The sequence below is a fragment of the Mesocricetus auratus genome, unplaced genomic scaffold (genome assembly GCF_017639785.1).
Source record: "Mesocricetus auratus isolate SY011 unplaced genomic scaffold, BCM_Maur_2.0 Super-Scaffold_4256, whole genome shotgun sequence".
Classification (NCBI taxonomy): domain Eukaryota; kingdom Metazoa; phylum Chordata; class Mammalia; order Rodentia; family Cricetidae; genus Mesocricetus; species Mesocricetus auratus.
The window spans coordinates 80,291,110-80,315,285 of NW_024429182.1; the positions used below are offsets into that span (position 1 = coordinate 80,291,110).

General features: G+C 42.6%; 1 protein-coding gene across 2 annotated transcripts in view; it reads right to left on the reverse strand.

The window, feature by feature from the left end:
* Nucleotides 1–24,176, reverse strand: part of Vps35l (VPS35 endosomal protein sorting factor like) — a 109,308-nt gene that overhangs the window by 25,737 nt on the left and 59,395 nt on the right. For both annotated transcript variants that reach the window (XR_002383930.2, XM_040755626.1), the window contains exons 22-26: nt 22,219–22,299; nt 19,758–19,821; nt 16,942–17,040; nt 15,185–15,262; nt 13,991–14,105 (exon numbers count right to left, since the gene is read on the reverse strand). Coding sequence is in view for 1 of the 2 variants with exons in the window: in XM_040755626.1 (XP_040611560.1) it covers nt 13,991–14,105; nt 15,185–15,262; nt 16,942–17,040; nt 19,758–19,821; nt 22,219–22,299 (437 nt within the window). In the remaining variant the exon portion in view is untranslated. The remainder of the gene's footprint in view (nt 1–13,990; nt 14,106–15,184; nt 15,263–16,941; nt 17,041–19,757; nt 19,822–22,218; nt 22,300–24,176) is intronic.

Below are 24,176 nucleotides of genomic sequence, written 5' to 3' on the forward strand. Positions count from 1 at the left end.
GTTACCTGCACCAGACCTGCGTAAGATCCCAGCAGAGACAGGCAAATAGTCTCTAAGCCCTGTGCTTGACTGAGAAGCTACTGGCAGTTGATAGATGCTGGGAGAGAGGTTCCCCATGCTCCAGTGAATTGCCCCATATCCCATGTACATATGGCTAGCACTAACTAGACTTAGCATATTACCAATAAACAAACAAATGAAAATATGAAGTTGGAAGGGGGAATAATATTGTGAGGGATAGAAGGGGAGTTGGAAGGGAGAAATAGGGGCATCAGATATGATTATATTTAATTGTTTATGTGTATGAAATTATAAAAACTAAAGAAAAATCAAATATATAAGAAAATCTAGTCATTTATTTATTTATTTATTTATTTATTTATTTATTTATTTATTTATTTTGGTTTTTTGAGACAGGGTTTCTCTATGGCTTTGGAGGCTGTCCTGGAACTAGCTCTTGTAGACCAGGCTGGTCTCGAACTCACAGAGATCCACCTGCCTCTGCCTCCCCCCCTCCCCATGCTAGGATTAAAGGCGCGGGCCACCACCGCCCAGCTTAGTCTAATTATTTAAAATGAAGTTTTATTTATATATACTTGACAACAATAAAAAAGACAAAAGAATCAGAAATAACCCTGACATCATCTGCCCAGCTCTCCCAGCATAGGCAGGTGGCTGTCTCCTGCAGAAGTCCACTGTCCCCATGCCTGATGACTCTGCTGCCCTAGAAAACCCTCTGAAAATCATGAGCAGAGTGCTTCGCAGTGGGAACTAAAATTCTGCTCCAAACAACGTGGAGGACCATTTATATTTTTCTATTTATGTGTTTGTTACCAGTGGCCCAGAGAATGTGCCTATTATTATATCCCATTTAAGTGGCAGCAGTCCCTTGGCTCCTCACCCCACCCAGTTCCTATTCTAATGCAGGAACTCAGTTATTTAAGGGCTAGGCACACATGGTTCCAAGGCAAATTCTTACTCCATTCCCAGAAGGCGCACCCCATCCAGAAAATGTCTGGGAGATTTCTCCATGTCAGCTTAGTAAACAGAACTCAGTTTTTAAAAAAAATAAAAATAAAAAAAGGCTACAAGTGAAAACAGGTTTTCCTCAGGCCAGAGTTTGTACAATCTGTCAACATCACATTTCCTCTTTAAAAACAAAAACCAAAGAACTGTAACATTTAAAATTTCTAACAGACGAGTCTCAACAGTGTTGACCGGACTATAACCAAACCCCTAAGCTAAAGCCATTGGGAATTTCAGGAGTGAGTCACTGCATGGCCAATGTTGATATCATACAGCACTTTGTAGCTATTAAAAGTCACAGAAGGTAACATCTTCAAGATAAAATGAATTGCATGTGATTTCAAAAAAGAAAATACAACAAAGGAAAGGAAGAACCAGATTTCATTCATAAAGAATGCTCTCCTAGGGCCTGGGTGTGGCTCAGTTGAGGGAGTGTTTACCTAGCACACACCAGTCCCCAGCACTGTGTAAGCCAGGTGTGGACGCACATACCTGTAATTCCAGCACCCAGGAGGTGGATCAGAGGTTCAAGTTCATCTTGGGCTACGTACTATGTATGAGGACAGTTTGGGGTACACAAGACCCTGGGTCCTCCCACAACTCCTGAAAATAGGAGAAAACATAAAAGGCTCACCTGGCACCTCAGCACGGCACCTGGCCACAGTCAGTCTTCAGGTAGTTGCTGTTGCTACAATTCTTTGCCAGCTGCCTCATGCTTCCCTCCCCAGTCCCTCCTTGGCGACATGGTGAGTTCAAGGCCAGCCTGTGATACATGAGAACTTGTCCCAGAAAACAATTATCCCAGGTCCTTGCCGTCATAAGGGAGGCCACCCCAGGTCTTGGGTTGGGGAAGAACTGCATTAAGCCAAGGGCATCACACTCCATGGGGACTGAATAGGATCTTGGTCTGCACTACAGAGCGCATGTGCCAGAGAGGTCCTCTCTGAGAAGCTCCCCCAGGAAGCCAGACCTGCTCCAGGGTCCAATGTTTCCAGACAACACTGTATGCAGTGATCTCAAGACTGCTGGAAGGTTTCCTATGGTGCTCCAGGGTTTCCTCTCACTTTCCTGGGTAATGCAGTGGCCTTCCTAGTATATGTCTGCCTGAGGAGCCCACTCTCTGTTCTGTACCCATCTCCTAAATCTGCCTGTCTGAACAACAGGATGCCATGTTCTAAGAGATGGGGCAATTCCCAGAGAGCTTCACAATGCTCAGAATTAAGACCGCAGACATGCTCACTGTAGGCCAAGGGCAACGATGTGGAAAGGTTCCAAATGTTTTTCAATAAAAGGAACATTTGGGAAGGTACTGAAGGCGACAGTCTGGGGAAAATAATTTACAGCACTTCCCAAACCTGAGAAGTAGAATCTCTTATAGTCATTCCAGTGAGAGGGATCTGTGTGCACAGGGTGGCAGGTGGGGGCCAGCCAAAACATGCTAATGAGCCAGAAAAGCTAATGCACAGCAACAGAAGACTACTCTGTTTCCTTTCTGAGGAGGGCATGGCATGTCAAATGAGGATACAGGCAGATGGAAAAAGAGAGGGGAAAGCAGACAAAGAGAAAGGCAGAGAACACAAAAAGAATGGGCTTAAAATACTGGGGGTGGGGCTGGAAAGATGGATCAGTGGTTAAGAGAACTTACTGTTATGATAAAGCGTGGGGGAACCTTGGCGGATTCCATGGCAGGCAAGGGGACAAACATGCCAGGCAGACAGAGCTTAGTGAAAAGTTTTCTTAGAAAGGGAAAGGGGGAGAAAAGAGGTAGAGAGACAGAGACAGAGAGAGGACAGAAAAGAAGTGGGGGACAGGAAAAGTTCTGTCTGCCCCAGGGGAAGAGCAGGAAAGAGAGGGAAAGAGAGCGTAAGTGGGCGGGGTCTGTCTTTTAAAGGGGCCCTTTCCACCTGCATCCAGACTAGTAGTTATAGAACCCTGGGCTGACCAGGATACTGCCAGAGTGCATTCTGCCAGGTGACAGGGGCAGGCCAGCATAATGCCTGAATCCTTACACTTACTGCTCTTGCAGAGGACCTGAGTTCAATTCCCAGCACCCACATACCATTTGTAACTCAAGTTACAGGGGATTTGATGCCTTCTTCTGATCTATGTTGGAGCCTATCATACATGTGGTGTACATACATACACACTGACAAAAGCCATATATAAAATATAAAATAAATCTAAAATTAAAAAAAATGGGGGGGGCAGGGTCTCATGTAGCCCAGGATGGCCCAAGACTTACTGTATAGCCAAGGATGACCTTGAATTTCTGATCTTCCTGCCGCTACTTCTAGAGTGAAGGGATTATAGGCATATGCCACCACGCCCACTTTTATATAGTGCTGATGACCCATGCTAGGCAACTACTCTACCAACTAAGTTGCAGCCTCAGCCCTGCAAGGTTCTTTTCAATGGGTATACTGCTGGGCAGTGGTGGCGCACGCCTTTAATCCCAGCACTCGGGAGGCAGAGGCAGGCGGATCTCTGTGAGTTCGAGGCCGGGCTGGACCGATAGCCTCCAAAACAATACAGAGAAACCCTGTCTCGTTAAAAAAAAACAAAAAAAAATCACATATTAATGGGTATACTGTCGTGGAATAATCCTCCTGTACACTGAGAAAATATGTTGCTGTCGTTGTTAATAAAAAGCTGCTTGGCTGATAGCTAGGCAGGGTTCTCAGGGCGGAAAGAATGTCCAGAAGAAGAAGGGCAGAGTCTGAAGGTCTCAAGCCAGACCAGAAGCAACATGGAAAGTTCATGGATGAGGTAAATGAGCCTTGGGGCAGCACAAAGATAAATAAATAGAAATAGGTTAATCTAAGTTCTAAGAGCTGGCTGGAGACAAGCCTAAGCTATTGGCCAAGTATTTATAATTAATACTAAGCCCGAGTGATTATTTGGGAGCAGCTGCTGGGAAACAGAGAAATTCTGCCTACAGTATATAGAAGAAAAGAACTGAGAAAAAAAATGTCCTGTTAACAAGTTTTTGAAGGAAGAAGTGACAGGATACAGAGAATATTGTTGTAATCTTTTCTTTCTTTTTTGGTAGTACTAGGGATTGAACCTAGAACCCCAGGCATGCAAGACAAAAGCTGTAACCACTAAGCTACAGACAGCCTTACTGGAGCCTAACAAAGTCCTATTGCTAGAATTCTTTCAAATGAGCACTCTAAACTCCTTTATAACAAAAACCATCCAAATCTGAAACCATAGATGGCTTCTCAACAAGATCCAGGCGCGCCCCCTGAACACCCTCCAGACACGATAACATGAATGCAGACAGGACTGTGATGGGAGCATGTTCATTGCTCTTGCTGTTTCCCTGAAGCCCATGACTCAGTGTATGAATCATGAGTGACAATGGCAAAGAGCTAACCTAGCCCACATTCAGTCACCCTTTGCTCTTTCATAAAGCATTAGGCCAGGGCTAATGGGAGACTTTACCAGTGTCAGCAAAACAATAGCCCAAAGGCATCTAACGCACTCCCAGGCTTCCAAGCTTTCAGACGTCCTCCTGGCCAACCCAGCTGGAAAAATCAGCCTAGTCCAGAGAGATTGAGGAATGAAGACATCACAGCTTGATGCTACCTAACAAAGGGTTGAAGACCCCTCCCTTGAAGGTACTCCATTAAAGCAGGGCTCTGACTGTGAGAATAATTCACTCTCCCAAGGTCCACAGCCACTGCAAAACATCTCTAGCAGTCTTCAGTATTCCCCATCTCTGCCTGGCTTAGGTATAATGACAGTATCAATACAGTGGAAACTAGAAAATAAACACAGATCAGCACAGGCTTTGGGGTGGAGATAGTCACCACCGTGCCTGTTGCATACCCATGAATACCTGAGGTAGAACCCCAGCACCCATAGAAAAAGTCTGATGTGTAAACAGATGCTTGTAACCCTGGTGCTGGAGAGGCATAAAAGGACGATTCCTGCTGTTCACTGAAGCCTGTTTAGCAGAATCCATGAGCTCAAGGCTAGTGAGACCCTGCCTCAAAAACCAAGGTCATGGCTCCTGAGGAACAAAACCTGATATTGACCTCTGATTCCGTAAGTAGGTATACACATGGGTGCAGGTACGTGTACACACACACACACACACACACACACACACACACACACCACACACACACAACACACACACCACACACACACCACACACACCACACACATAACACACACACACACACCACACACACCACACACACACACACACACCACACACCACACACACACACATACCACACACACACACACACACACATAATACACATAATACACAATAATACATTAATACATACATCATACATCACTAATAATCATTAATAATATATTAATAATCATATACATCATATAATAATATAATAATAATAATAATAATAATAATACACTAATAATTAATAATTAATAATACATAATAATAATTATTAATAATAATAATAATAATTAATATAATAATATTAATAATATTAATATTAATATTAATATTAATATTATTAATAATATTAATATTATTAATATTAATAATATTAATAATATTAATAATATTAATATTATTAATAATAATATTAATAATATTATTAATATTAATAATAATAATATTAATAATAATAATATTAATAATATTATTATTATTAATATTATTATTAATATTATTATTAATAATATTATTATTATTATTAATATTAATATTAATATTAATAATAATAATATTAATAATATTATTAATAATAATATTAATATTAATAATATTAATAATAATAATATTAATATTATTAATAATAATAATAATAATAATAATAATAATAATAATAATAATAATAATAATAATAATAATAATAATAATAATAATAATAATAATAATAATAATAATAATAATAATAATAATAATAATAATAATAATAATAATAATAATAATAATAATAATAATAATAATAATAATAATAATATTAATAATAATAATAATAATAATTAATCAATAATACATATTAATATACATATAATATTATATTAATAATAATTATTACATTATTATTATTAATAATAATAATTAATAATAATTATTAATATTAATAATTAATAATTACATAATACACAATTAATAATTAATAATATTAATAATAATATTAATAATTAATATTAATAATATCACATTAATAATTAATATAATAATTATTAATATATATTAATAATAATATATTAATATTAATTAATAATAATTAATAATAATAATAATAATAATATTAACATAATACACACACACACACACTACACACATAATACATAATCACACATACTAATACATAATACACACATACACACACACACACACACACACACACACACCACAAACACACACACACATACACCACACACACACACCACACACACACACACACCACACACACACACACACACACACACACACACACACACACACACACACACACACACACACACACACACCACACACCAGATCCTGAAACTTGATGTATTGCAACCAAGGTATACATATGACTTGGCAAGGCTACATGATCCTGAGAACAGCTGGCCACTGGAGTTTAATCCTACTCCTGCCAACCTGTGCTTGTGTAACAGAAACTGTTCTTAAAGCAGTAAAGTGTGAGGACATAAGGTCACTGTTTCAATGATGCTAAAACAGAGCGAGCTTTACAGAGGTGCAAATGCCCAGAGACAATTAAGTGGCATGTTCTTTACTGCTTAATTGTTACCAGTGACAGCTTAATATAACCTTGACTTCACCACATGGATTCGGCAATATGCCCTTTCTATTCACGTTGGACATCAATATTTAATGTGAAGGTCCGCAGGAGACATATAAATAATTTCCAAATTTCATCAGTACCAAACCAAAGTTCCGGGTGTCTATCTGCTCCCTCCTTCAGGGCTCTGCACTGAGCCAAGGTTGCTCAACTCACAAGTTACTTCCTATTCGTGGGTCAGGGAGGGGGTAGTGACTTTCTGTCTGTGCATTCTGTCGGTGACTAGCAAGCCTAGTTTTCCCTAAGCACTAGGGATTAAGTATTCCCTATTCCTTAATTCTGATTGTTTTTTACTTAAGTTTATGAAGCCACAGTATGGTAGCTAATGCATGCAACTTCAGCACTTGAGAGATGAGGCAGGAGGATCTAGAGCTCAAGGTCATCTTTGGCTATAAAGCAAGTTTGAGGTCAGTTTAGACTACTTGAGACTCTGTCTCAAAACAACAACAAACCCCAAATAGACCTACGAAAACGAATCCTTGAGTAAAGTGCTTGTTATGCCATGTAAAGACCTGAGTTCATATTCCTAGCATCCACATGCATGCTCCCATGTTAAATGGTAAAAGACCATCTCAGAACAAGCGCACCATGGCATGTATGCACCTGCACTCACACTCAGATACACATATATACACCATATATACTCACATACAAAGTTTTTTTCACAAACATATCAAATGGTTAACCTATGGTAACAGGCCTCCAGTACCATGTGCATCTGGGATTCGGAACGAAAGTATGTGCTGATATGAAAGGACTGTCCTTAACAGCATAGTATTTTACAGAGTCTCAGTGTTAGGTGAGGTCACGTGACAGGATGCCACTGGCAAACCATGAGCCTCACTCTCCTCACCTACAAAATGAAGACAAGTGACACACTACTAATACATGCAGAATGAAATGACCTGTTTGCCAGGAGTTGAGCATACTCCACAACAAGACCTCAATCTATCTTGTAAACTCTATCTCCTCCGTCAGACTGTCCTTCCTGTTTCCTGGCCCCTAGCCTTTTCCTGTACCATCGTTTCAGTCTCTAGAATGTCCTCAGGTGCACTGTGGGTATCCAGACCATCCCTCCCTCCCAGGTTCTCAATGCCATCTGGTTTGTGAAGCTATTTGGCTCTTTTAAGACAACTCATTCCTTCTGCTCTAAGAATGCTCACATGTACACACTGAAAGACATTTTCACACTCTGCTTTATGTGCTAACAGTCAACAGACTGGCTCTCCCTCAGTAACACAGGGACTCTATAAGCATCTTTGTTTCTAGTACTATGTTTTGCATATAAAAAATTGAGCAAGAAATGAACCAGCAGAAGGAAGGAAGTCATGGCTGGGGGTGACTCACTCGTGTCTCTTTCTTGAGGTTCCATCAGCAACTGTCATTTATCGCTGGTCACCACACTCCCTGAGGCAGGGGGTTCTGTCTTTTTAGCTGTGAATGCAGGCTTCATGCCACTGCCTACCTGTGAACTGTTTCAGCTACAGTAACTGACTAAAGAGGCCTCGAGATTGGGGACACAGTCACATCTACCATACTCAAAGGATGCATTGTTCACAAGAGTCACAACTGTGGCCTTCTACACAGGAAACAGTTTTCTCCTTCAAAAGCTGCTTCTCAATCCCCCCCTTCCCGCATCCCCCTCCCCCACCCAAAACAGGGTTTCTCTGTGTAACAGCTCTGGCTGTCCTTGAACTCGCTCTGTAGACCAGGCTGGCCTGGAACTCACAGAGATCCACCTGCCTCTGCCTCATCATGAGTACTGGAATTAAAGGTGCTACCACTGCCCAGCCTGCTTCTCACCTTCTAGAAAGGCGAAATGCTACTGCTGAGCCCTGCTGCTTCCTCAGCTGCCACCTGCCATGGCGACGGAAGCCACAGACTCCCAACAGTGTAGCTACAGAGGCGCCTGTTCTGTGCTTTCCCAGGTTCCTCAGCTGACATGCACAGCAGCTCCAACCAATGTGTCCTTTGGTCTCAGCACATGCTAGGACTCACTGCACTTTCTTTTACTGAAAATATAAAATTGATTCACCCACAGAAGGCTGGGACTGTCTTCCTCACAGATGCCTCTGTTACTACTTACATCCTCACTCTGAGACGTTTGAGCTCATTTATCTTCACTGTTTGCTTCTCAATGGCAGGGGGCAGAGGGGTTATTCTGTAGGCCAGATTATTCTGGAACTAGGATCCTCATGTCTCTGCCTCCAAAGTGCCTGGGTTATAGGCATGGACTGTTTTGCCTGGCACTTCCATCACTACTATTGGAGCTGGGGATGTAGTTCATTTGGTAGAATGATGGCCAGGCAAACACAAAGTCTGGTGTTCACAGGAACTGGGTGTGGTGGCCTATGCCTATAATCTTAGAACTGGGAAGACAGGAAGATCAGAAATTCAAGGTCATCCTCAAATACAAAATGAGTATAAGGCTAGCCGGGAATCTTTTTGTTTTGTATGGTTTGATTTAGTTTGGTTTGGTTTCCTGAGACAAGATTTATCTATGTAACAGTCCTGGTTGTCCTGGAACTTGCACTGTAGACCAGGCTGGCCTCAAACTCACAAAGATCTGCTTGCCTCTGTCTCCAAGTGCTGGAATTAAAGGTGTGCACCACTACTGCCCAGTCAAAGATTCTGTTCTTAAAGAACAGATAAATAAAAATGAGTTTCTGGAAGTTGGTAGTGTGCACCTTTAATTCCAGCACTCTGGAGGCAGAAGCAGGTGGATCTCCATGAGTTTGAGGCCAACCTAGTCTACAGAGCAAGTTCCAAGATAGCCAGGGCTACACAGCAAAACCCTCTCACCACCCACCCCTCAAATAAATAAAAAAAGAAAAAGAAAATTATCAACTATTGCTACCATGGTTACCAGTCATTTGTGAAGCACCTACAGAACACACATGAGGTAGACAATGCCACGATCCCTGCTACCACAGCAAACTGAAAGTAAGGCCTCTGGGCTTGGTGACCTTGAGGAGGAAGGGGGAAAGGCTGGGCAGCAATGACCTATTTACTAGTTAATAACAATGGTGAGGAAGCAATGACTAAAAAGCAAGAAGCCAAAGGAATGTCTTAAAAACTGAACTGGCCTAGCTTTTGTCTTTCTTGGGTGGGTGGGGGCTGAGTAAGGCTTTTCAGAGACAGAACATGTGAACTGAACTCTAGCATAGAAATTTTTAAACAGTACATTGAGAAAGCTAAAACTTAAAAGAAGGGAAATAAAAGAGGATGGGGTGAGTAAACAGAATACAGTATATACATGTAGGAAAGTGTCAAAGAACAAATTTAACTAAAATATCTTTGAGGAAAAAGAAAAGGGCCAGAATTAAAAGAGCAAGCATGAAATTTCCTCTTGTGGAACAGGCACTTGAGTCTACCAATAACAGCCATGCCACTATAGCTCAGGGCACATCTTTCTCCACAAGTCAACACTGCAGCATTCACAGTCCAGTGCTAGGTAGGACCACTAAGGTCTTTTCTCCTACAGCAGTCTACATAGAACCTTCTGGCACTATGGAAACTAGCCAGCAAAGAGGAAGTTTCCAGGTCAGGTTGAGATTGATTTCTTTGTACTCTACAGCCAATAGCAACGAAGTCTTTCATGAAGTTATGATGGGTAACCAAGAGCAATGACAAGAGCCTGTGTTATTTTAGAGATCTTTGGGGCCTGCCTAAACAGTAACTCCTAGGGAGGTATTCTCTGCCCTGCACTGCAACTTTCATTCCAAATGACACAAATCTGGGTCATGATTTCACTGAAATTCTTTTTTTTCAAAACATTATGTTTTGAACTTAGTTTATTAACTAGTGGGTTTCAATTAGCCTACCCACTATCATCCTCTCTCTTCCTATTAAATCAAAATCCCAGTGCAAGGCCACAGAGAACATGGACATGCAAGAACCTCTGTAGTAGGCTATTCAGCCTAGAGTGGTACTGCTGGGTTGGCTGGCAGTTCTATTTTCAGTTTTGTGAGAACCCTCCAGACCAATTTCCCAAGTAAATGCATTAGTTTACACACCCAACAACAGCATAAGTGTTCTCCTTCTGCAACACCCACTTCTAGCATTTGTGGTCAAAAGTCCATGGCTGAGCAGTCACAGTCCCTAAAGTAGAGCCTGCTATTGTTATTTTCCTAGCCCATCATGGGGTCAAACTGCCTTATAAACATCCATGTTTACAGTCACAGACCCAGGCTGCTCTCAGTCCTGGTCAGAGAAGCTCCCTTCTTACAGTGAACAGCAGTCAATGCAGAGATGTTGAGACTGAGACTGTGCTCAGCCCTAAATGGGACATCTACATCAATACCTTCCTCCCAATGCCACAACCCCTACTAAGGCTCGGGGAACACTCACTGATGAAAAGGGGGTGCACAGAATGGAAGAAAACTGGCTCTCTCTCTCTCGCCCAGCAGCTATCAGCTAATAGCTCCCCAGCTAGGGGTGATACATCATGCCTCCCTTCTCTGTGCTGAGTGTTTGTCTGGCTTGGGCATGGGTAGGTATTGTGAATGCTCACACAAACACTATGAACTCATGTACAACTGCCCTGTTGTATCTGGAAAACACTTTCCATCACCTCTGACTTACACTATTTCTTACACTCTGCCCTCTGTTCCACAATGATCCCTGAGCCTGGGGAGGAAGGAATGTAATGTAGTAGGTCAACTACACTCAGTGTATGGCCACAATCCAAGAGAACATTGGCAGCACAAATTTGACTTGATAGCTTTAATAAAACAACATAAAACAAGAGGGCATAAAGTTAGCTGGGTGTGCTGGAGCAGAAGAATGTATTAGGAATAGTGCTGTGAAATGCTGTCTTCCAGATATGACATGGTAGGTTTCCCATGCTCCAGTGGGTGTCCCCACACCAACACACACATGGGCAGACTCAGTAGGCTATCAAAAACAAAGACATGAAATTGGAAGAGAGACATGTTGTGGGAGGCAAAGAGGGATTGAAGGGGAAGAAACAGGAGGTTGATATGAGCGTGTTTCATTGTATTTTTGTATTACCTTCTCAGGAATAAAGGAAATTTAAAAACAGAAATAAAACTACAAGAAAGACAGAGAGCTCCGAGAGGAAGAGAGACACTGTCAATAGAGATGACAACAAACTAGCTCTGCTCACTCCCCTGGGCCTGGCTTGTCATCTCATTCTGTTGCAGTGAACTGTACATTCTCTGATCCAAGCCCAATTCAGCCATTTAATCTTGAAATTGACTTTCCCACAGACTCAAAGTTTTGCATATAAGAAATCAATCTGAAGGACTGGGTATGGAGGCGCATGCCTATAAGTCCAGCACTTTGGAGGCCAAGGCAGGAGGAGTTTGAGGCCAGCCAGGGAGGGCTCTACGTAGCCAAAATTGTTGAGATAGAGAGAGCTTGACCCAGAGATGGAGACAGACAAGGGAGAAAGAAGAGAGAAGAAAGGGAGAGGGGGAGAGAAAAGGACAGACACCCAGAGAGAGTGAGCTTAGCCCTCAAAACAGCAAAAGCACAGTGCTGTCAATGTCACACTGTGGTTGTAGACTCCAGCTCTGCAGCTACTTTGAGCTAGTGGTCCAGTGCTCTCAGGGTATGACTTCATTTATTCTCAATTGAGATGTAACCTCTGCTATGTACATGGATAAACTGAAGCACAGAAAGGCCAACTTGCCCAAGGGCCTCTATTTCCCTAAGTGGCAGAACCAGGAGCAGACCCAATGTATTCTGGAAACCTGGAAGCCACCATCAACCCGGGCCTCACACACCTCGCTGGCAGCTGAACGCAGCAATCAATTCACTTCCCCAGACCTTTGCTCGGACCCTTCACTCCGTCAGAAGGCTACCTGCTCCTTCCCGCTCCCCTTCCCATGTCCTCCCTATAAAAACACACATTCTTTTGAGCCACTGACAAACAAGAACAAGACGCCATCTGGAGTAGGGGCTCAAAGAAGAGGCAGACAGGTGTTTCTGGGCCATCTCCAGGTGGGAAACCCTGATGTGGAAGGCTTTCACGGCTGCTCAGTGCTCCCAAGTGACAGGCAAGGATATCTACAGGAAATGCCAGCATGATCCTATCTATGTGTGGGGATCCTTGTGCACAAACAGATGGAAGGAACCAAGCCTTTTCTAGCATCCTGAGCTGGCTGGCAGGGGGTTCAAGACCCTGGACTCAGCCTGGGCAGAGGCCAGCCTAAAAATGGAGATGCAGTCAAGCCAGGATGAAGGCAAGGCAGAGAATGAACGAGGAGAGTGACACTTTAGAGCCAGCTGGATGAGAGGATGTTCAGGGATACAAACAAAAGCAACCAGCTCCCACGAGCTTCATATTTAGCTCTCTCCTTCTCAATAATTGGCTGCATTATTTATTTGGCCAGTAACTGCTCTGTGTGGCTTTCAGAATGACAGTGATGGGCTTTTAAGGTTTAGTGCGATTGCATTTAGACTCAAGCAAAAATCATCAGATGAATTTTTAAACATGAAGCAGATACCACATTGCTGTGTCCAGTAGCCGCTTAAAGTCAGGGTGAAGTCCCAGCAGCCCCAAGTCCTAACACAGTGGAGCTGTTTTTATCCATGTACAGGAATCAGGGCTAAGCTTACAGCTCCTTCCTTCCCTGTCTTGCCTCCCCAACACCCCTTTCAGGTAAACTACAGACAGAGTGGAGTGGTCATCCCCAAAAGCAGAGTATGTTATCCAAAGATTAGTTTCCACTTCTGTGTCTGGTGTTCAAACACATAAACAAACAGAAACAATTAAAAAACAACCCTGAACCTGCTGTGACGAAGCAGCCCTAACTTCTTAGGTTCCATAGGCATCCTAGCCCAACATGTCTGGCTCTCAGATCTGGCCTGAGACGGACTGGAAAGGTCACGACAGGAAAATATCTCACTCCTCCATCTGTTTCCATGTTTCCTACTAGAGAAGCATTTAAGAATATTCACTAAGCCAGACAGTGGTGGATCTCTATGAGTTCAAGGTCAGCCTGGACTACAAAGCGAGTTCCAGGATAGCCCAGACGCACACACAGAGAAATCCTGTCTCGAAAAACTGAAAAATAGTAAAAATATCTCCTGACTGCTGTTTTCTTTCCCCTTAAAGGTACCTCTCAGTACATGCATGCATGCAAAGACGTATGTGGTTGAGTCAGACTTCCTAAGTCACAAGGAACGTCAAGGATAGAGGCGGGCAAGCTTACCTTGGGAGAGGCACTGGTTGGCCAAGGCAACCTGACCAGAATGCAGGTAGAGGTTGAGGCGGGTGAAGATCCCCACCAGGGAGGGGATAGTGATGAAGCAGTAGGCAACACAGGCCTAGAGAAAAGAGAGATGCAGATGATTAATCAATACACCCATGTTCACCCAGCACGCGTTTCCAAGTAGACACATAACACTAATGAGCCCTGAGAGTTGGGGGAGGAGAAAGAATCGAAACAGAGAGCTTGAAAAGTATTTCTTCACCCCTCACTACACATATACCTAGCTAACACCTCTGTGTGGACAACGGAGAAACTCATTGCTCAGGAATATGGAGGTAATAAGCAGCTAAGCTGGAGAGGCTAAAAAGTCAGGTAGTGTTAGACACCAAGGACAGAGGCGAGAGGTAAAGGGGAGGGGTGGATGCTTCCCTTTCACTATAATCACTTGGACATGCTTTCATTTTAAAAGATGGGGACACTGCCACTCTACTGTGATTTGGAGCATCAACTCAAGATGCTGGCAGTTGGATGTAACTTTGACTTGGAGATAACCCTGACCAAGAGCAAAAACAAGGCATGAAGATATTATGTGAAAATTATATTGCTAGAGAAAGATTTTATATTAATATATCAGAGAAAATTCAAGGGAACACAGCTGGCACAAAGAAATACAAATGCCTCTCTCAACCACTTCAGAATGCAAGCAAGGTGAACATCCCTTATCTGAGGTGCTTCTGGTTTCAAAGAGTTTGGGATTTTGGAATATTTGTGCATATAATACATAGTGAGGTATCCTGTGGAGAGGACCCCAAGTCAACATAGAGTTCCATTATGTCCCCTATGTGCTTTAGGTAACTGCACACAGCATTGTCAACAACTCTATACACGAAACACACAGCACAGAGCTATCCATTTGTGGCATCTCAGCAAGTGTCAGATTTTGCAATATTTTAAATCTGGAGATTGGAGATGTGTGATTTGTACTGGAATTTAGGCTTCTTGGACATTTCTTTTGAAAACAATACAGAAGCTGCTTAGTCCATCAATTCCTCAGGAAAACCAAATCTTGAAAATCAACAATAAGCCACCCTTCTCATGACACACTTAGCTTTCCCTGGGAACAGCCATTTATCGATGTGCAAGCTCAAGAGCCCAGTGCACTCCGAGTCTGGAGCCCCTATCTTTAGAACACACCCGTACAAACGCAGCCGTCTTTCTGGAGTGGGTCCCCTTCATGACTTTCCTTGTTTCCATTGCCAACCGGTTCACACTCTAGATTTGTGAAGAAATAAAACAGAAATGGTAATGAAATGATCATGACCCAAAGTAATATCTTTCAGAGGTTAGGATGCGGGCTCCACAAACATCAATGCAAACCAGCAAACGTGGACCAAGACTAACCAGTTGGCCCCTTAAGGTGAAATACTAAAATCAATAGGTAGGTTAGGCTTGAGCAAGTATCTCCAAGATAGTAAAACACAGTACTTACTGTGTTAGTCATATCTACCAATGAGCATAGCAAATTAACATTTTTTCTGGTTTAATGAATAGCCAGAGTTTGTTTACACCATTTCCAGAAAGTTCCACATTCTAAGCACAAGCTCTCACGGAAACTTCCAAATCTAAGAGTAGACTGAGCAATGTAGCCACACAATGCTAATACTAACAGCAATAACCACAGCCACATTATTCAGCTGATACAACCACCAGCTCATTTGATCATTACAACCCTATGGGTGGGCACCATGACCAACCCCCATTTCATAGTAGAGTCTTTAAATTTAGGTCTTGGAATGATTTTTGCAAAGTAACATACTAAGGAGGAAATATACATAAAGTATTGTTCTTCTTCAATAGATATAAAATCAATTAAAAAGAATGATGGGAGTTTTGGTTCCCAAACTGTGTGCCATGGCACCTCAGGGTGCTGCAATCAAGGGCAGATTTTAAGATTAGCAATTGTTGGACTCTGCGCAAAGTGCTGGTGTGTCGTAGCATGTGACTTCACTGAATTACAGTCCTTATAGTCAGATTCTGCATAACTGGACTTTTGGCAGCTACAGTGATAAAAGGTTGGGGTATGGGGAAGACTGATGAGAAAATAAGGATTGGGAGAAAATAAGGGCAGTGGTAAATGATCTGATTCCAAGGCTGGGACTGTGCAGTGCACACACTTCATCAGGAAGTGATTACAGTTACGCAAGCGGCATACTTTTCTGTTCTGCTGGATACAGGGCTGGAACCCAGGGCCTCACAAATGCTAGGCCCTGCCACTATGCTCCACACCTAGTCTGTAACTGTATTATTTAGGAATCATTTTCAAAAGAACAAAATAAAAATGCTGTTTTTCTTCCAATTTTTATACATATGTATTATTTTACTTTTTCTGATGTTTTTCAAGCCATTAGCTATTTAAAATAAGCAAAGCTGTTACTATTTCTTTTGACTTAGGGGTCAGCAAGTTTGGGAAGAGCAGCAAACCCCATTAGTGGAGTTCGGTGAAGACCACTTTACTCTTGTCATTATCATGCAGAAATGAGAGTGCAAATCTGAGAACGGGAGGGGGATTTTATTCAAGAAAGAAAAAATCAATGAAACATAAAAAGAGAGAAAAAATACTAAGAGCACTCAAAGACTTAAGCAAAACTGTGGATCTGCTTAGTCCCCAAGGTACCACCTTTCCAGCCCAAGAGGAGAGTAGCAGGAGAGTGCCTAAAGAATCAGACTGCAAGCTACTTGATCCCAGACCTGGGTGGGGGTCAGGGGCTATAGAGGCAGAAGGATCAGGAGTTCAAAGCCAGCCTCAGCTACCTAGTGAATTTGAGGACAGCCTGGACTACATGAGACCTAGTCTCAAATAGCTAGGAGAACACTCCCAGATTGAGCCCAGTATGTGACACACTGTCAACCAATCAACACTCATGGAAAGAACACAGGGCAAGAGTGCTTACATGGATCAGCTGTACAAGAACAGGTTCCAGATTGCAAAACATCGACCTGGACTCAACATAAAAGCTGAGCTGCTGTTCAAAATCACGGCCGAAGGAGACCTAAAGTCAAAGAGAGAGACAGGCTAAATGGCACAGTGTTGTTATTAGTGGGAAGACAAACAAGTGTGCATGAATGCATGTGTGCCCACACACTCATGCACACACACATATGTATACACAGACATACATACATTCTCCCCCTTTCTCTGTGACTACAAAGGTCTCATATCACTTCAGCCCAAAAAGAGCCGAAATATCTCTCTGAGCATCCCAGCTCTGTGACAAGAGCAAGAAGTCCAAGGGCACAAAACAGGAGCAGGGCAAAAAATAGAAATTTTCCAGACTGGCAAGGAAAGGAAATCATGGAATTTCATTTGTCAGCTGTGGCCTTTTCACAGAACATAAATTGAGCCATTTGTCACAAGGGCTTCACTAATAAGGGTCACACCCTACTGTTTCTTGATGGAGGCCTGACCTCAGCAGCTCACCGGTGGCTTCTAGGGCCACAAAAGGAAGCGCCTCCACCTCAACCCCTTGGCACCTCTTTCCCTGTCTTTATGAAAAGCTGGACAGTAGGAGATAGTTCATTGCTCCACAGATCAATGTGCACAGAACTTTGCTGTTCCCACAGTAGGTGTGAGACTCATACACCTTACTCCTGGGACTCAGAAACATGCACACAAAGGATGAAAAAGCCAAGGACAAAGGAGAGGCACTCAGCAAAATCCCCCAGGTCCATTTCCTACCTGGGAACAGAAAGGCCAATCATGAATTTCCATCAAAATTGATGGCACCAGAGAACTAGTGGGCAGCTTCACCCTTGCTTGAACAGGTCACAGTTTCACAGTTGTTATCAGGGGACCACAACATTTCTACCTCAGTCAGTTTGGATTCTGAAATTTTATTAAAATAGAGGATTCCAAGCCAGGTATGTGATGTGCACCTATCATCCTAGCTACTGAGGCAGGAGAAGTGCTTCAGTCCAGAAGTTCAAGGCCAGCCTGGGCCACATAGTAAGAATTGAGGCAAAGGTGAGCTGGGACACCAACTGACAGAATGTTTCCATAAAAGACTAAAACAACCCTTCCCATTGTGAGATCTCCTTTGGTTTCTCCCCGTCAGGAGATGGGGTCCCTTCCCATCAAGAGGGGGGGGGGTCTCTTCACCTCTCCCTCACAGAAGACCCTATGCCTCACTTTGAGGGACAGAACTCAGCAGAAAACAGCTGAGGGTCACTGTATATCTAAAGCTTGGCTTTCTAAAGCCCTGAGCTTTCCATACTGTGAGACATAAAAACTAAGACAACTAGACAGGAATGGACAGGAAAAAGCTATTTGGAAGACAATGGCGCCATCCAGCAGCAGCCTGGGAAGGTATGCAAGGCTATCTTGGATACTCCACAGAGTCACGCAAAGTATCCTCTGAAGTGACCTGGATAGTCAGCCAACCCACAGACATACAGATTAAGAAAATAAGGCAATGATGGCTGCTGGAGGAGGGAGAGCTGCCCATGTTCCAGTAAATAATTCCACACCCAAACTCATGCAAGTAACACTAATGAAACTCAGTAGCTCACAAAAAAAAAAAATTGAGATAAAAAAGACATCAAAGTAAGAGGCAAACTTGTTGGGAAGGGGTCCAGAGGTAGGGGGGGCAGTGAGAGAGGGTAATGGGGGTGATATGAACAAAATACAATGTTTACTTGAATAAACTCATCACATAAAAAGTAAATTAAAAACCAAAGAGAGCAGTTATTTGCTATTATACGCCACCACACTTCATGTTAACAGCCAAGCAGCCGAATGGAATGGGTGTGGCTCTGCATGTGTCATTCTGCCCAGGAACAGGTTTTGTCACCACCTGACAATCCACATAACAGCTACTTCAGGGACCTGGCTCTCCATTCTTGGTCTTCAAGATTTGGGTCACCAGGAGTCTCTCAGGCCTCCCAAGTTATATGGTTAATCATGATCGTCAATTTCACTAAGATGAAAAAATCCTCCCTAAAGGTAGATGGTACCATTCCTGAGGCTGTGGTCCCAGACTACAGAAAAAGGAGAAAGCATGCCAAACACAAGCATTGTCTATCTCTCTCTTTCTGTGGCTGTGTGTCCCATCGTCCCCCCCCCCCGTATCTCTGTCTTTGCCTGTATGTCTCTGTATCTCTCTGTCTCTCTTTCTCTCTTCCTGACTGGGGACACAAAATGACTTGTGGCCTCAAGTTCCCACCTTGGTGACATCACCCCCCCACTCCCACCGTGATAGACTGTACTCTCAAACTGTGAGCCAAAACAAACCCTTCTTTGCTTAAATTCCTTTTGTCAGGTATTTGAATACAGACATGAGAAATGTAACTAATACACAAATTAATCCAAAGATTCCCATCCCAGAAGCTGTAGGAGCCCATCTTGATAGGCTACAGTGTCAAAGGTAAGCCTGTTCAGGACAGAAGGTGATGGAAAAGAGTGGGAGCAAAGATGACACAGCTGGGAGGTCTTGGTGGCAGAGGTGACTCCAAGTCCAGCCACCCCACAGGGGCTTTATCCACATTTTCCCTGTCCCACCCCTCCCCCTTTAACTTTTTCCACAGTCAGTTTCTTTTGGCTCTGTTTGCCCCCACGGGAGTCTTGGCAAATGTAACAAATTTCTAATTCCATCTTATCTCAGTAAAAATAAAAAGCACTGGGGAATACAACACAAGCCACTCTCTGCAGAGAGGGGATAAACAATGACATCATGTTTCCAAGTGAACTGAAACGTCTTTCCCACAAACTTACCATTTTTATAAATCCATTGATCAAGTGGGCCAGCATCCTCTTCTCATCCTCCAGAGTGAGAGCACTACAATCAATAATGGTGCATAATTAACACGGACGCAGCAAATGCAGCCGCCTGAAGAGGAAAGCACCAGAGGCGGGTGGTGTAGAGTGAGGCCACTGTGCATTTTCTAGATGCAGAAACTCCCAACAGGCTGCCTGTCTATCTTTAGATAGAAGTGTTAACCAAAGGGAACACAATTCATATGTATGTCTGTTCTCCCTGAAGACGCTATTCCCAAGGAGCAGTTATCAATAGCACAAGAGAGGGCAACTTTCTCTTCTTTATAAAGAATTCAGACAGCAAGCGCTGATGTCAGAGTTTGCACTTCAGAAAAAACCTAGCGTCTCCTTATTTTTAAAACTTTCTGCCACATATCCAAGAACTTTCTTCTTATTTTTTTCTTTTTTCTCAAAAAGGGTTTCTCTGTGTAATAGCTCTGACTGTCCTGGAGCTCACTCTGTAGACCAGGCTGGCCTTGAACTCACAGAGATCCACCTGCCTCTACCTCCTGAGTACTGGGATTAAAGGCATGCACCACCACCACCACCAGTGATTATCAAAGAACTTTCTAATGAATACCCACACACTTGCCATCAAGTTTCTACCATCAACACCTTGTGATGCTTGTTTTATCACGTGACTACCTATCTATTAATCACCTTACTTTTATGTGTCTAAGAACAAATGTCACTTATATTTTGCAGATAATTTAACACAAATATAAATTTCAATTGCTGAATCTAGTTTGATTATAAATATAAATAGTTCTCCAAATTTATTTGTTTGTTTATTTTGGTTTTTTTTGAGACAGGGTTTCTCTGTATTGTTTTGGAGGCTGTCCTTGAACTCACTTTGTAGACCGGGCTAGCCTTGAACTCACAAAGATCTGCCTGCTTCTGCCTCCCAAGTGCTTGGTTTAAAGGCGTGCACCACCAATGACCGGCTCCAAATTTATTTTTAAAGTTTTTAAAAATTTGGGGTTGTGATTGGGTTCAGTGGTAGAATAATTGCCTAGCATTGTGCAAGGCCCTGAGTTTAATCTCCAGGAACAAAAATAAATAGGCATGAAAGTTTTTATTTGGCCTGTCATGAGGGAAAATAAATTTTGGCACTGTTCTTTGATATACAATGCGCCCTCAGTTCTTTTCGTTTTTAGTATTTAAGACAAAGTCTCACTATATGGTCCAGGTTGGCCTCCTGCTTAGAGCACTGGCAGGAGCGTATGACACCATGCTTGGTGCCCTCAGTTCTTTGAGATGTTTTTCCAGCCTCCTTTATAGCTAGGTGTGACAGTGTGAATGCAGGCAAAGGGTGACTCTTCCAAGTGTTTCCCAAAGAGAAAGCTGCTATCCTTGGAGGATAGCAGCTGGACTGTGGACATGGCCCATGTGGACACAGGCCACCTTCCAGCAGGAAGATACGGGTAGCATGGCTCAGGGATGGCAGAGCAACAACACAGAACCTGGATCCTTAGGTGATGTACCTAAGAGCTATTATCCCCCACTGCAGGGCTCTTGAGCCAACCCCACCCTGTAAATATAAACAGCTGAGTATCTTTATTTTTGCTCATTTAAGGTCTACTGGGCCCATTTATTATGAAAATGTATTGTTACTGTTGTTGTTAAGACAAGACCCACTATGCAGTCTGGCCTTGAACTTGTGATCTTCCTGTCTTAGTCTTACAAGTGCTAGGATTACTGGTGTGTGCCACTGCACCTGGCAAAAGTGTAACAACATTGGATTTTTATAACTACTCATGAATATGAAGGCACAGTTATAAAGACTCTAAAATTAAAAGGGGGAAAAAAGAAGAACCACATGGATGATGAGATTCCAAAGCAACATCCTCAATTCTTCAAACACTTCCCAGTGAATCAAGCTGCAGTGTAAAAATTCTTTGGAGATTAAAATGGCCACAAACAACTTGGAGGATAGAAACAGTGAAAGGTTAAGGCCTGAGGCTAGACCTGAGCTTTTAACATTCTGGGCACATAAAGCCACTGCATAAAAAAGGGAAGCTACGTTAAATAACAAGATAAGAATGGGATAAACTGAGAGACTATGCTTCTTGCTGCCCGAGCTGCCATTATACCATCACTGCTCTCAGAAATCTCCAGGAGACAGAATTTGAGTTCACTTTCACAAAACCAGACCCTCTCCCTAACAGAAACACCTCTGTAAAAACATTCGCTATCTCCTTTTTCATTTGAATGTTAGCCTGTGCTCCTTGCTCTATAAGACTGGAGTGTTCTTTTCAATAGTAGCACACAATTGTGAGCCAACATGTGGGTCTTGGGTGCTCTGCAAGAGCAATAGGCACTCTTATTCACTTTGCTCTCTCCAGTCCCAGCAGCAGCTTACAGACATCACCCTAATGCACCCCAGTCATGCTGCATTTCAGCTTAAAGGGCATCTTACTTTACAGAGTCGTGCATGGTCTTGCAAATGTGCATAAGGGCATTCAGGATGACAGGGTCCTTGGTTGGCTCCTGCTGGTGCCTAGGAGACATTAAGAGACATTTGTAAAAGCTCTGTCCAGGGCCATGAAAGAGTGGGTTCGGTTTTTCGGCATCTGTATGAGAAACCCAAATGCTGTTTGGTACTGTGCACAGGCAGGGTATCAATGAGACGCACTGCTCTCTGGTTTTCCTCTCCGCTCTTCTGTAAGTCACAAGGTGCTCTCTTATACATTTGACTGTTCCTAGTTGAAAAATCACCGTGAGCTATTGCCTGTGCTTGGCAAAGGGAAAGCCTGCCTTTTTACTACATTTAATACATGCAGCAGCCTACAACCTGCATGGAAGTTAAGTGTCAAGCAAAACACGACAGGACCAACACCCAAAATGAATCTTCACGTAAGGTATGTGTGTCTGTTCCAAATATATTAAAGATAAAGCAGTCAATATTAATCTTTAGGAAAGAGTTCATTTAAAAATTGTATTTGTCATTATATGTACTTGTGTGGGTGGGTAGAGGCATGATACAATATGTATGTGAAGGTTAGAGCTCAACTCTGGAGTCAGTTCTCCTTCCACTTTATGTGGGTTTGAGGGATTGAACTTGGGTTGTAGGCTTGCACAACCAGTGCCTTACCCCATGAGCTATCTCATGGGCCAGGAAAAGAGTCAGCAAGATGGTTCAGAGGGTAAAGGTACTTGCCACTAAGGCTGACAACCCACATGATGTAAGGAGAAAACTTCCTTGTTTCCTCTGACCTCCACACCTGCACTGCAGCATGTGTACATACATGCATGCATTCACATGCACAGACACACACAGACACACACACACACACGGGGGGGGGAGATGAATGCAATTTAAAAACTTTTCTAAAAAGAGAACAACAACCAGAATATTTTGGAGTAATAGCAAACTCAATTTTCTAAACTCAACTGTATTTATGTACTTAGTATTTAGAGCAATTTTTATTTCACAAGGACAAACATGAGATGACAAATACACTGAGCTAGCTACATGTTGTCTATTACATTGAAAATCTGCATGTAATTTTAAATGAGTTTTCATCTTTGTTCACAGATGGCTCCACCTTTCTATACCACACCACCCTCACCTCATTTTTCTTTATCTCACCCACATTACTACCTGAATTTATTATCTTTTCTTTTGTTCTTACCACTTAAGGTAAAGGGGTTTTTATTCTTGTTTTGTTTTTTTGAGACAGGATCTGGTTGTGCTGCCCAGATTGGTTTCGAATTCTAGGCCCTAAGCAATCCTCCTGCCTCAACCTCCTGAATAGTTGAAACTACAGTCACATACCCACATGTATACCCATATATGATAGGCCCTCAATGAGTATGTCCAAGGGTAGCTGAATGCAACATTCTCCATTATTTGACAAGCATTTTGTGGATGTCAGTTTGGAAAGATAATGTTCTATCTTGAACACTTAGTATCTTAGAATCTTAAAAAAACACTAAATTAAAATGAAAGTGCTGGGAAGATGGCTCAGCAGGTAAGGTGCTCGCTGTGTAAGCATGAAGACTGGAGCTCACATCCCTAGAACCCTTATAAAAAGTCATGCATTGCCTGTACATTATTACATGGACGACTACTAGTGGGCAGTTTAAGAAACACGGACTTGGGAAAATAACAGGAACTAAAATGGGTCCTGAAGTAGCCTGCTACATACCCAACGCTGAAGTCAGATGCTTTCTTTGTACCAGTCCCTTCGACTTATGTCTGTCTTCATGCTATAAATGGTGCTCTACAAGCAGTCCATGCATCTCCTTCAAAATGAATTTGATGGCACACTGCTGTAACCCCACTACTCAAGAGGCTGAGACAGAACATTACTGCAAGGTCAAGGCTACCCAGGGCTGCACAGCAAGTACCAGGGTAGCCATGGCAATATAGAA